Genomic DNA, 13538 nt, shown 5'->3' with positions numbered 1-13538 from the left:
GAACACCTACAAACTCAACAGGAGATCAAAGAAAAGAAGAGCAACAACTCTCTGAACAGAAAAGCGACCACTTTTTGGAAGGTAGGACGTGCGGAGAAGTGAATCCGAGGCGACATTCGGGAGGATAGACGGCGGGGGAGGGGCCTCCGTCGGCCGCTTCTGGCAAGTGATAGAGCCACGGAGCACAAAATCGGAACTTTTAGAAGTCTGCTCCGCTGAGGGACGTCACTCTGGTGGCGAAGTGGGGGGTGGAACCCTCGCGGGACAGTGTGGTCTCAGGACCCTCGGGGTCACAGAAAGACCGGGGGTGCCTGAGTGCGGCAGAGCTACCAGGTACCGGAGCAGGGAAGCCGGCTACAGAGACAGAGCCCAGGCGCGGGCTCTCAGCTCGGGGTTGTCATAGACCGTGATCCGCGGCACAGTCGGGCCACTGCTCCTCCAGCAGGGACCCAACAAGCGGCAGATCCGGGGAGACTCACCTTCTTGCCCCGGGAGGAGAGGTGCGGGAGTGCACGGCAGGGATCTGCTGGGTTTGGAGATTCCACCCGGGGTCGGGTGCCAGATAGAAAGGCGCGGTCACAGGCCGGGTGAGCGCGGAGTGTGGCCGGAGACCGGGGAGACGGGAGTGACTGACGGCTTTTCTCTGGGGGCTCGCTGAGGAGCGGGACCCCGAGTTCTCGGCTCCGCCGGGGCGGAGACTGGGAGGCCACCATTTTCACTCTCCGCCTCCAAAGCTGTACGGAAAGCTTGCAGGGAACAAAAGCTCCGGAGGGCAAACCCGAGCAGATTACTTAGCCCGGACCGGCAAGGGCGGGGCACTTTTGCCTCCGGCAAAGACATTTGGGAACCACGGCAACAGGCCCCTCCCCCAGAAGATCAGCGAGAACAGCCAGCCAAGACCAAGTTTACCGATCAATGAGAACGGCAGAACTCCAGCGCTAGGGGAATACTGCACATAGAATTCATGGCTTTTTTACCATGATTCTTTAGTCTTTCAAAGTTAATTATTTTTTTTAACTGTCTTTTTTTCTTTTTTCCTTTTTTCTTTTTTTTTGAATTTTTCTTTTTCCCTTTTTCAACCAACATCTTATCAATCCCTTTTTTAAAAAAAACATTTTTATTTTTCATTTTTAAAGTCATATTCTATCCCTTCATAGTAGTTACCCGTATTTTTGGCATATATATATAAGTTGTTCTCTCTTTAAAATCTTGAGATAGTTTCTTCTAACAGATCAAAATATACTCTAAATCTCTAGTGTATGGTTTTTTTCTACTCCCCTGCCTGATCACATTCTCTCCCTTTTTTCTTTCTTTTTTTTTTTTTTAATCCTCTTCTTTCTTTTTTCAAACAACTTATCAAATCCTTTTTTAAAATTTTTTATAATTTCCATCTTTACAGTCATATTCCATCCCTTCATCATATCAACCCTTATTTTTGTACATATATAAGTTTTTCTTTCTTTAAAATTTTGGGAGGGACTTTCTTTTAACAGACCAAAATACACCCAAAATCTAGTGTGTGGCACTGATCTATAATCCAGCCTGATCATATTGGATCACATTCTGTTTTTGTTTTGTTTTGTTTTGTTCTGCTTTTGTTTGTTTTTATCTTTATCTTTTTCTTTTTTCTTTTTTTCTTTCCTTTTCTTTTTTCTCTCTTTCCCTTTCTTTTCCCACTGCTTCAGGTCTTTTCTGATTTGTTTAGAGTATATTTTCTGGGAACGTTGTTACCCTGTTAGCATTTTGTTCTCTCATTAATCTATTCTCCTCTGCACAAAATGACAAGACGGAAAAAATCACCTCAACAAAAAGAACAAGAGGTAGTACCGACTGCCAGGGACCTACTCAATACAGACATTAGTACGATGTCAGATCTAGAGTTCAGAATCATCACTTTAAAGATACTAGCTGGGCTTGAAAAAAACATGGAAGTTATTAGAGAAACCCTTTCTGGAGAAGTAAAAGAACTAAAATCGAACCAAGTAGAAATCAAAAAGGCTATTAATGAGGTGCAATCAAATATGGGGGCGCTAACTGCTAGGATAAATGAGGCAGAAGAAAGAATCAGTGAGATAGAAGACCAAATGATGGAAAATAAAGAAGCTGAGATAAAGAGAGATAAACAACTACTGGATCACGAGGGCAGAATTCGAGAGATAAACGATACCATAAGACGAAACAACATTAGAATAATTGGGATCCCAGAAGAAGAAGAAAGAGAGAGAGGTGCAGAAGGTATAATGGAGCAAATTATAGCAGAGAACTTCCCTAATTTGGGGAAGGAAACAGGCATCAAAATCCAGGAAGCACAGAGAACCCCTCTCAAAATCAATAAAAATAGGTCAACACCCAGACATCTAATAGTGAAACTTACGAGTCTCAGAGACAAAGAGAAAATCCTGAAAGCAGCTCGGGAGAAGAGATATGTAACCTACAATGGTAGAAACATTAGATTGGCAACAGACTTATCCACAGAGACCTGGCAGGCTAGAAAGGACTGGCAGGACATATTCAGAGCACTAAATGAGAAAAATATGCAGCCAAGAATACTATATCCAGCTAGGCTGTCATTGAAAATTGAAGGAGAGATAAAAAGCTTCCAGGACAAACAAAAACTAAAGGAATTTGCAAACACGAAACCAGCCCTACAACAAATATTGAAAGGGGTCCTCTAAGCAAAGAGAGAGCCTAAAAGCAACATAGACCAGAAAGGAACACAAACAATATACAGTAACAGTCACTTTACAGGCAATACAATGGCACTGAACTCCTATCTTTCAATAGTTACCCTGAATGTAAATGGGCTAAATGCCCCAATCAAAAGACACAGGCTATCAGATTGGATTAAAAAACAAGACCCATCGATACGCTGTCTGCAAGAGACTCATTTTAGACCCAAAGACACCCCCAGATTGAAAGTGAGGGGGTGGAAAACCATTTACCATGCTAATGGACACCAAAAGAAAGCTGGGGTGGCAATCCTTATATCAGACAAATTAGATTTTAAACCAAAGACTGTAATAAGAGATGAGGAAGGACACTATATCATACTTAAAGGGTCTATCCAACAAGAAGATCTAACAATTGTAAATATCTATGCCCCTAACATGGGAGCAGCCAATTATATAAGGCAATTAATAACAAAAGCAAAGAAACACATCGACAACAATACAATAATAGTGGGGGACTTTAACACCCCCCTCACTGAAATGGACAGATCGTCTAAGCAAAAGATCAACAAGGAAATAAAGACTTTAAATGACACACTGGACCAAATGGACTTCACAGACATATTCAGAACATTCCATCCCAAAGCAACGGAATACACATTCTTCTCTAGTGCCCATGGAACATTCTCCAGAATAGATCACATCCTAGGTCATAAATCAGGTCTCAACCGGTACCAGAAGATTGGGATCATCCCCTGCCTATTTTCAGACCACAATGCTTTGAAACTAGAACTCAATCACAAGAGGAAAGTCAGAAAGAACTCAAATACATGGAGGCTAAAGAGCATCCTACTGAAGAATGAATGGGTCAACCAGGAAATTAAAGAAGAATTAAAAAAATTCATGGAAACCAATGAAAATGAAAACACAACTATTCAAAATCTTTGGGATACAGCAAAGGCAGTCCTAAGAGGAAAGTATATAGCAATACAAGCCTTTCTCAAGAAACAAGAAAGGTCTCAAGTACACAACCTAACCCTACACCTAAAGGAGCTGGAGAAAGAACAGCAAATAAAGCCTAAACCCAGCAGGAGAAGAGAAATAATAAAGATCAGAGCAGAAATCAATGAAATAGAAACCAAAAGAACAGTAGAACAGATCAACGAAACTAGGAGCTGGTTCTTTGAAAGAATTAACAAGATTGATAAGCCCCTGGCCAGACTTATCAAAAAGAAAAGAGAAATGACTCAAATCAACAAAATCATGAATGAAAGAGGAGAAATCACAACCAACACCAAAGAAATACAAACAATTATAAGAACATATTATGAGCAACTCTATGCCAACAAATTAGATAACCTGGAAGTAATGGATGCATTCCTAGAGATGTATCAACTACCAAAACTGAACCAGGAAGAAATAGAACACCTGAACAGACCTATAACCACTAAGGAAATAGAAGCAGTCATCAAAAATCTCCCAAAACACAAAAGCCCAGGGCCAGATGGCTTCCCAGGGGAATTCTACCAAACATTTCAAGAAGAATTAATACCTATCCTTCTGAAACTGTTCCAAAAAATAGAAATGGAAGGAAAACTTCCAAACTCATTTTATGAGGCCAGCATTACCTTGATCCCAAAACCAGACAAAGACCCCATCAAAAAGGAGAATTACAGACCAATATCCCTGATGAACATGGATGCAAAAATTCTCACCAAAATACTAGCCAATAGGATCCAACAGTACATTAAAAGGATTATTCACCACGACCAAGTCGGATTTATCCCTGGGCTGCAAGGTTGGTTCAACATCCGCAAATCAATCAACGTGATACAATACATTAACAAAAGAAAAAACAAGAATCACATGATCCTCTCAATAGATGCAGAAAAAGCATTTGACAAAGTACAGCATCCTTTCTTGATCAAAACTCTTCAGAGTATAGGGATAGAGGGTACATACCTCAATATCATAAAAGCCATCTATGAAAAACCTACAGCGAATATCATTCTCAATGGGGAAAAACTGAGAGCTTTCCCCCTAAGGTCAGGAACGCGGCAGGGATGTCCACTATCACCACTGCTATTCAACATAGTATTGGAAGTCCTAGCCACAGCAATCAGACAACAAAAAGAAATCAAAGGCATCCAAATCGGCAAAGAAGAAGTCAAACTCTCACTCTTTGCAGATGATATGATACTTTATGTGGAAAATCCCAAAGACTCCACCCCAAAACTGCTAGAACTCATACAGGAATTCAGTCAAGTGGCAGGATATAAAATCAATGCACAGAAGTCAGTGGCATTCCTATACACCAACAACAAGTCAGAAGAAAGAGAAATTAAGGAGTCGATCCCATTTACAATTGCACCCAAAACCATAAGATACCTAGGAATAAATCTAACCAAAGAGGCAAAGGATCTGTACTCAGAAAACTATAAAATACTCATGAAAGAAATTGAGGAAGACACAAAGAAATGGAAAAACGTTCCATGCTCATGGATTGGAAGAACAAATATTGTGAAGATGTCAATCCTACCTAGAGCAATCTACACATTCAATGCAATCCCCATCAAAATACCATCCACTTTCTTCAAAGAAATGGAACAAATAATCCTAAAATTTGTATGGAACCAGAAAAGACCCCGCATAGCCAGAGGAATGTTGAAAAAGAAAAGCAAAGCTGGTGGCATCACAATTCCGGACTTCCAGCTCTACTACAAAGCTGTCATCATCAAGACAGTATGGTACTGGCACAAAAACAGACACATAGATCAATGGAACAGAATAGAGAGCCCAGAAATGGACCCTCAACTCTATGGTCAACTAATCTTCGACAAAGCAGGAAAGAATGTCCAATGGAAAAAAGACAGTCTCTTCAACAAATGGTGTTGGGAAAATTGGACAGCCACATGCAGAAGAATGAAACTGGACCATTTCCTTACACCACACACAAAAATAGACTCCAAATGGTTGAAAGACCTCAATGTGAGACAGGAGTCCATCAAAATCCTAAAGGAGAACACAGGCAGCAAGCTCTTCGACCTCAGCCGCAGCAACTTCTTCCTAGAAACATCGCCAAAGGCAAGGGAAGCAAGGGCAAAAATGAACTATTGGGACTTCATCAAGATAAAAAGCTTTTGCAAAGCAAAGGAAACAGTCAACAAAACCAAAAGACAACTGACAGAATGGGAGAAGATATTTGCAAATGACATATCAGATAAAGGGCTAGTATCCAAAATCTATAAAGAACTCATCAAACTCAACACCAAAAGAACAAAGAATCCAATCAAGAAATGGGCAGAAGACATGAACAGACATTTCTCCAAAGAAGACATCCAAATGGCCAACAGACACATGAAAAAGTGTTCAATATCGCTCGGCATCAGGGAAATCCAAATCAAAACCTCAATGAGATACCACCTCACACCAGTCAGAATGGCTAAAATTAACAAGTCAGGAAATGACAGATGTTGGCGGGGATGCGGAGAAAGGGGAACCCTCCTACACTGTTGGTGGGAATGCAAGCTGGTGCAGCCACTCTGGAAAACAGTATGGAGGTTCCTCAAAAAGTTGAAAATAGAGCTACCATATGATCCAGCAATTGCACTACTGGGTATTTACCCCAAAGATACAAAAGTAGGGACCCGAAAGGCTACGTGCACCCCGATGTTTATAGCAGCAATGTCCACAATAGCCAAACTGTGGAAAGAGCCAAGATGTCCATCAACAGATGAATGGATAAAGAAGAGGTGGTATATATATACAATGGAATATTATGCAGCCATCAAAAGGAATAAGATCTTGCCATTTGCAACGACGTGGATGGAACTGGAGGGTATTATGCTGAGCGAAATAAGTCAAACAGAGAAAGACATGTATCATATGACCTCACTGATATGAGGAATTCTTAATCTCAGGAAACAAACTGAGGGTTGCTGGAGTGGGGGGTGGGGTGGGAGGGATGGGGTGACTGGGTGATGGACACTGGGGAGGGTATGTGTTCTGGTAAGCGCTGTGAATTGTGCAGGACTGTTGAATCTCAGATCTGTACCTCTGAAACAAATAATGCAATATATGTTAAGACAGAAAAAAAGAAGAAGAATGTAGCAGGAGGGGAAGAATGAAGGGGGGGAAATCGGAGGGGGAGAAGAACCATGAGAGACGATGGACTCTGAAAAACAAACTGAGGGTTCTAGAGGGGAGGGGGTTGGGAGGATGGGTTAGCCTGGTGATGGGTATTGAGGAGGGCACGTTCTGCATGGAGCACTGGGTGTTATGCACAAACAATGAATCATGGAACACTATATCTAAAACTAATGATGTAATGTACGGGGATTAACATAACAATAAAAAAAAATTAAAAAAAAAAAAAAAAGAATATCATAAGGAAGAGACAAATACATTTATAGTACTGTATTGCATTTATCAAAAAAAATCTGCATGTAAGTGGACCCATGTCGTTCAAACCCATGCTGTCCAAGGGTCAATTGTATATATAAAATTTATCCACATATACATATTAAAATATAAATCTTTTAAATATGAATATATAAAATATAATCTTTTAAAAAATTCTCACAATCCTCTTCAATAAAGCTCCTCTCTAAAGATCATGAAACAGAGAGTGGATAAATTAAGAACCATGTTAAAGCTTATATACTCAGCAAGTGGTAGAACTGAGTGTGAACTTCAGGACTCTCAGAGCTACTAGGACTTTTAGGACTCCACAGCCTGTGTTCTCAACCATAATGCCAGTGTCACACCAAATGCCAGGCATTGGAAGTCATGACTTTATTTTTTAACCAGACTGCAAGACCACTTGTCCTACTATTTTACTTTTCTTTACATATATTTACTTTGTAATTTAAGTGGATTTCTCAGTATCTATGAAATCATCAGATTGATATGATAGTTGTATTTTCTAGTAGTCATGACCATAAATACCTAATTTTGGAAATGAAAAAAGTCCACATAGTGCTTAGAAGCACCTTGACTACCACCCCTACTCCTACCATGCTCTGGGAGCCCCACATTATTCTATCCTGAACCATGTTTTTCAGCCTTCGTAGTGGATAAGAAGCATTATAGAAATGGAACTAAACAATGTATGATTTAATAAGAGCTGCCTGCTGGTTGGTGTTTTTCTGAGGGTGTTTTGAAAGCTGGCCGCTTCCTACCCCAGAGGTGGCTACACTTCAGTGACAAGAGGCAAAAGGGTCTCAGTTTGTACCATCAGCTCAGCGCTTAAGGCGGTTTGGTTGAAAAGAACTATATCGATATCAGTGATCATCATTCTCATGATGACAATGATTATTTTACATATGGCTGCTTTAAGGGTGAATGGCACAGTCTCATTTGTATGCCAGCATCTGGCAGGCTGTCACACATCTGCAGAATATAACCTAAATTGTGCTATTAATATTTCCCCTTTGCATTCTCCCCAAGGCATCTGTCTCCCAAAACGCCTAAAGAAACCCCCCTCCCTCTTGAAGGCCTAGAGGCAAATCCAGAAAACATGTCACCTAGACTGGGGACAGCAGGTGCTCAGAGTGACAGCAGCTGAGACTGAGCAGATTCCTGGCTCTTGGAAAAGATGTAAAGGGAGAAAGGGAACCACAACCCATATTCATTCTATTAGCAGCTGTACTTCCAGGCAAAATCTGTAGGCAGGTTCTCTGAGGCTCAGATAGTAGGTAAAGTCTGCTCTGTGAATAACAAGAGGTGCCAGTCATGGTCCTGAGGGTCAGGTCTTAGTGCCTCGATCACTGCCATTGCTTGCTTAAAGCTGCCTTCCTTAGAATGCCTTGGCAAACCAAGAAACAGACTCTTATGTACAGAGAAAAAAGTAATGGTTACTGGAGGGGAGGTGGGTGTGGGATGGGTGAAATAGGTGATGGGAATTAAGGAGCGCACTTGTGATGAGCACTGGGTGTTGTATGGAAGTGCTGAATTACCATATTGTACATCTGAAACTAATATTACACTGTAAGTTAACTAACTGGAATTTAAATAAAAACTTAAAAAAAAAAAGCCTTGGCAACTATCAAGCACTCTCTCTTTTTTTTTTTTTAAAGATTTTATTCATTTATTCATGAGAGACAGAGAGAGAGAGAGAGAGAAGCAGAGGGAGAAGCAGGCTCCCAAGGAGCAGGGAGCCTGATGCAGGACTTGATCCCAGGACCCTGGGACCATGACCTGAAACGAAGGCAGACGCTTAACCATCTGAGCCACCCAGGTGCCCTATCAAGCACTCTTCTGTGGTGGAGATGAGCTAGCTGTGTACCAAAACCAGGTCAATTTTTTTTTTTTTTTTAACACGCATAGCTATACTATATCTCCCAGCCTGCTTTGCAGTTAGAGGTAGCCATGTGACTGACTTCTAACCAATGGAATTCATGCTATTTTAGGGCCTGGCCTAAAAGAGCCTCCTGTGTGTGGTTCTCTACAATCTTTCCTTTTGCTGTCTTGACTGCAGGTAAGGCTGGTGACAGTGGGGAGCTGCAAGATGGAAGGACCTATTTCTCTGATTCACAGTTTGGAGGAGGTTGCTTGCTGGTGGGGATCATCATACTGGACTATAATAACAGAAATCATCTTTTATGTGTTTGAGCCACTAGGTGGTCTATTTTTATCAAAACATTCAGAGCTTTACTATAACCAACGTACTCTTTAAGTGAAATTTCCTGCTTAAATTTCATGATCACTGGGGCACCTCGGTGGCTCAGTTGGTTAAGCATCCGACTCTTGGTTTTGGCTCAGGTCATGATCTCGGGGTTGTGAGATTGAGCCCTGTGTCAGGCTCCCCGCTCAGTAGGGAGTCTGCTTGTTTCTGTCCCTCTGCCCCTCCCCCAGCTCGTTCTCTCTCTCTCTCATTAAATAAATAAATCTTATAAAAAGAAATTCATGATCAACTGTCTACTGGATAGTTCTACCTCAGTGATCTATTGCACTTCAAACTTGACCTGCCCAACCAAAATGGTATTTTCTGTATCTCAGAATGTTCTAGGTACTCAGATACAAGAATGGGTCATACAAAGTCCCTTCTCTTATAGAATTTACATTTGAATATGGGGAAATCTAAAATATACACACACAAAATTTCAAATAGTGATATGCACTGTGAAGATAAGAGGGCTAGAGGGCTATTGGTGGCTATTTGGCAGTTAATGGGAAAATGGCCTCTGATGAGGTGACATTACATTGAAGTTTGAATGATGACATGTAGTTAGCCACATGAACTCCGGGGACAGAGTATTCCAGAAAGATGGGACAGCAAATACAAAGAAGAGACATAAGAACAAGGTTTATCTAGGAACAGATAAGAGGTGAGTCGGCTGAAGCAGAGTGACTTCAGGGAGAGTGATACGATAGGATATCAAAGAGGAAGGAAGGGCCCAGATCATGGAGAATCTTATAGTTCAAGGTAAAGAACTTGGATTTTATTCTAAATTCATTGGGAAGCTACTAGTGTCTTAAGCAGGGGAAGAATGAAATCTGAATTAAATACTGAAAGGTCCACTCTGTTATGGGAACATGAACTATGTAGAAGACCAAGAAAAAAGGGAGAATAAGCAGGAGATTATTACAGTCATGCAGATGAGGGGATAGTGGCCTATGCTCGTGTAGGGTAGCAGGAGTGGAGAGGGAGAGAGAGCAAGGAGCTGATTCGAGATATACTTCAGACTAAGCACTAGTGGGGCTCATAGATTGGGTCGGGGGTAGGGACGCTGGTGAGTGAGAGAAAAAAATCCATACTGACTCCTAGGTCAGGCGCTCAGCTGCCTGGGTAGAGAACTCATTACCTGAGAATGGGAATTCAAGTGAGGAGTCAGGAGAGGTAGTGAATAAATGACCCATCTGTATTATGAAACAGAGGGTCATTATAATGGAATTAGAATGTTGGCTCAGACACTCATTCAATAATTTTCTTGATGTCGCTGGATTTTTAGCTATTAGTAATATTTACAGTAGGGGGGTTGTTATATCAAATATACCTTTGGGGCATGGGGACTAGAAGGAAGCATTATGGGGATGTGAGGATTGCTAATAAAGCTTGGTTTCTTGATCTGGATGCTGGTTACACAGATGTGCTTTGTGGAAATTCATCAAGCTGTAAAATTATGATATGTGCACTTCTCAAAATGAGATTCAATGCATGAAGTTCCTATTGTAGTGCTTGGAATTCAATAAATGGCAGCCAGTATTATTTTCACCACGCTGATACAATGAAAACCATCTCATGTGTACCTGCGGTCCATGCTGCCCATATAGGCCATTTACAAATCCTTTCACCAGAGGAAGGAAACCTAACTGAATTCTGGGGTCTTATCTTATAGTTGATAAAGTTGCAACTGACTTGAATCCATGACACACAAATGCCTCTGTGCAAACGAACTGACTCCGAGTCCCAACCGAGAGGTAGTCCTGAACCACTACATCAATAAGTGATTCTCTAAGTTTGTTAGGATGAAGGATGGATGCCAACATAATTTAAAAGGGAACAGTCCTCCACAAGCACTAGGAGGTGTGGTAGCAATGGCTTCTTTCTCTTCTACTTCCCCCCAAGTCTGCTCATACCTGAATACTTATGATTCAAGCCAACTGGCTATTGGCCCCCAGGAAAGGATACTAAAACTTTGATTGGTTATTTCAAAGTTCCAGAGGTTAATCCTCAGGTCATCAGCTGACATGTAGGTCTCATAGTCGCTGTTGACTGATATAGAGTTGATGTGATATGTGTGTGCGTTGGCAAACACTCTTCGTGGGGTGGCCTCCACCATCAGGTCCATGGGTCTCAGGACAGGCACCTGGGATGGAAGAGAAACAAATCACTTCAGAACCAAAGCTCTTCACCAGGGAAGAAGTGTGCATGTTTATGTCTTTCACCATCACACACAAAATCATAACCACAGTTAAAAAGCTTGAATTTAGAGAAGCAGACTGATAAATCCCATGTTCCTGTCTCCTCTGTTCCTTCTAGTTTTATTTTATTTTTTTGTCTATTCCTTCCAGTTTTACTTCCTTCTCAAAAGATGTCACCATCACTTAGCCCTCATGGGCAATTTCATCCTTTATAGACTCTGAGCTTTTTTCCCTCTTCGAGGTGACCTCATCCTGGGGGAACTGAACTTAGAATCTACTGTGCTGTCATTAGCTTCCAGAGTGTTCCAGGCAGCTTGTTTGTTTGTTTTAAACAAGAAGTATAGTTTAAAAAGGAAGTTGTGGGCAAATTTTAGAAATATCTAGTTCAACTTTGATCTACTACATTTATACTGCAGGGCTTAGGAGGTCTAGACCCCATCCAGGCTTTTTTCTTCAATCTTTAAGGGCATTTTGGGAAAATATATAACCACCCAAGATTCTAAGAGCCCAAATTCAGCAGTTAGTATATAGGGCACTCATTGACATCCTGTTTTACCTGGAAAAATCTTGGTTTGTACCTGTTGTCTTCGTGTACCAACAACATAATATCCACTTTCACATCAAAACTGTCCTAGTTTGGACAATAAAGTATATGGTTATCTTACTGATACATAAAGTGTGATACATCAGTGATTATTTGTTGAATGAGTGAATAAGAATATTTGAGCAAATGTTTTCTTCCCCACGGGTCAAAGAATCAGGCAGTTAAAATCGATTTCCACACATGAAGCTCTTCCTGGCAAATATGAACAAAGACCCACCACTCTTTTGACTCCCTCTTTGAATTCAAGGGCACTTCTGACTACACCTGGGTGAACTGGCTCCTGAGAAAGTGAGAGAGAACACCAATGCCTGACAGGGTACAGATTAAAAACAAAACAAACCCAAAACACAGATGTGGTCCTTTACCAGAAACAAGAAAATAAAAGGACCAAAAGCTATTTCCCTTTCAAGGAAGTCATCTCTTGCAACTGAGCTGACTTGCTGACTGATTTGCTTCCAGGTGGTTGATTAAGACTTCAACTTCTGGATTTGTTTTAACCCAGGGGGTGATGGGAAGAGGGCAGAAACAAAGGTTACATTTTGTGAAGTATACTCATCTTAACAGTATAACCTTTTATAAAACAGAATTTTCCCAGTTTAGTCTTTTTTTTTTTTTTAAAGATTTTATTTATTTATTTGACAGAGAGAGACACAGTGAGAGAGGGAACACAAGCAGGGGGAGTGGGAGAGGGAGAAGCAGGCTTCCCGCTGAGCAGGGAGCCCGATGTGGGGCTCGATCCCAGGACCCTGGGATCATGACCTGAGCCGAAGGCAGACGCTTAACGACTCAGCTACCCAGGCGCCCCTCTCCTAGTTTAGTCTTGAAGGAGCTTAGCTCCCTCAAACTTTTGAGAGTTTTTAAATTAAATAATTCAGAAGAATCAGAGTACTGTATTGCTGTGGTGCCAGATAGGTGATGTGAATGTAGGAAGAACCAGGGATCCTCTGAACACCAGGAAAGGGAGGGGAGGGAAAGTCTTTGTGAGCCCTCTACCCCAATTATGGATAACGGTTTTAAAGCATAAGCTCAGGGATGGCAAGAACTGCAAGATCTGGGTTCTCATCACAGATTCATGACATACATAAAGGCTCTGTGACCATGGGTGATTAACTTTCCCCTCTGGGCTCTTGGGATACTATCTGAAAAACCAGTAATACCCACTGTGCCCTAGTTATCAGGAAGGGTAGTTGGGATCTATGGAGATAGTATGTCCTCTGGTTCACCCTCCTTCTCGTCCTTTCAGAAACATTTATTGGGCTATATACAAGGTCCTGGGGCAGTGGTAGAGCATTTGACTGCAAGGTCCGGGGTGGGGGGGGCGATCCAATTGGTGAGCAAAACCAGACATTTCCTGCCTTCATCCAGCTGCTCTAGATGGAGGAGGTAGATACGAAGTCATG

The 13538-nt window shown here is 41.5% G+C and overlaps 1 protein-coding gene across 9 annotated transcripts in view; it reads right to left on the bottom strand.

Annotated features, from left to right (window-relative positions):
• The window catches only part of PPP2R2B (protein phosphatase 2 regulatory subunit Bbeta), a 457129-nt gene that overhangs the window by 57499 nt on the left and 386092 nt on the right, over positions 1–13538 (bottom strand). For all 9 annotated transcript variants that reach the window (XM_078067328.1, XM_078067330.1, XM_078067329.1 and 6 more), the window contains one exon: positions 11302–11479. In XM_078067328.1, the coding sequence (XP_077923454.1) occupies positions 11302–11479 (178 nt within the window). The remainder of the gene's footprint in view (positions 1–11301; positions 11480–13538) is intronic.

This window comes from Halichoerus grypus, chromosome 2 (genome assembly GCF_964656455.1).
Source record: "Halichoerus grypus chromosome 2, mHalGry1.hap1.1, whole genome shotgun sequence".
NCBI classification, from domain to species: Eukaryota; Metazoa; Chordata; class Mammalia; order Carnivora; family Phocidae; genus Halichoerus; species Halichoerus grypus.
The sequence above is the reverse complement of the archived record's forward strand: the minus strand, read 5'-3'. Positions and strand labels throughout refer to the sequence as shown.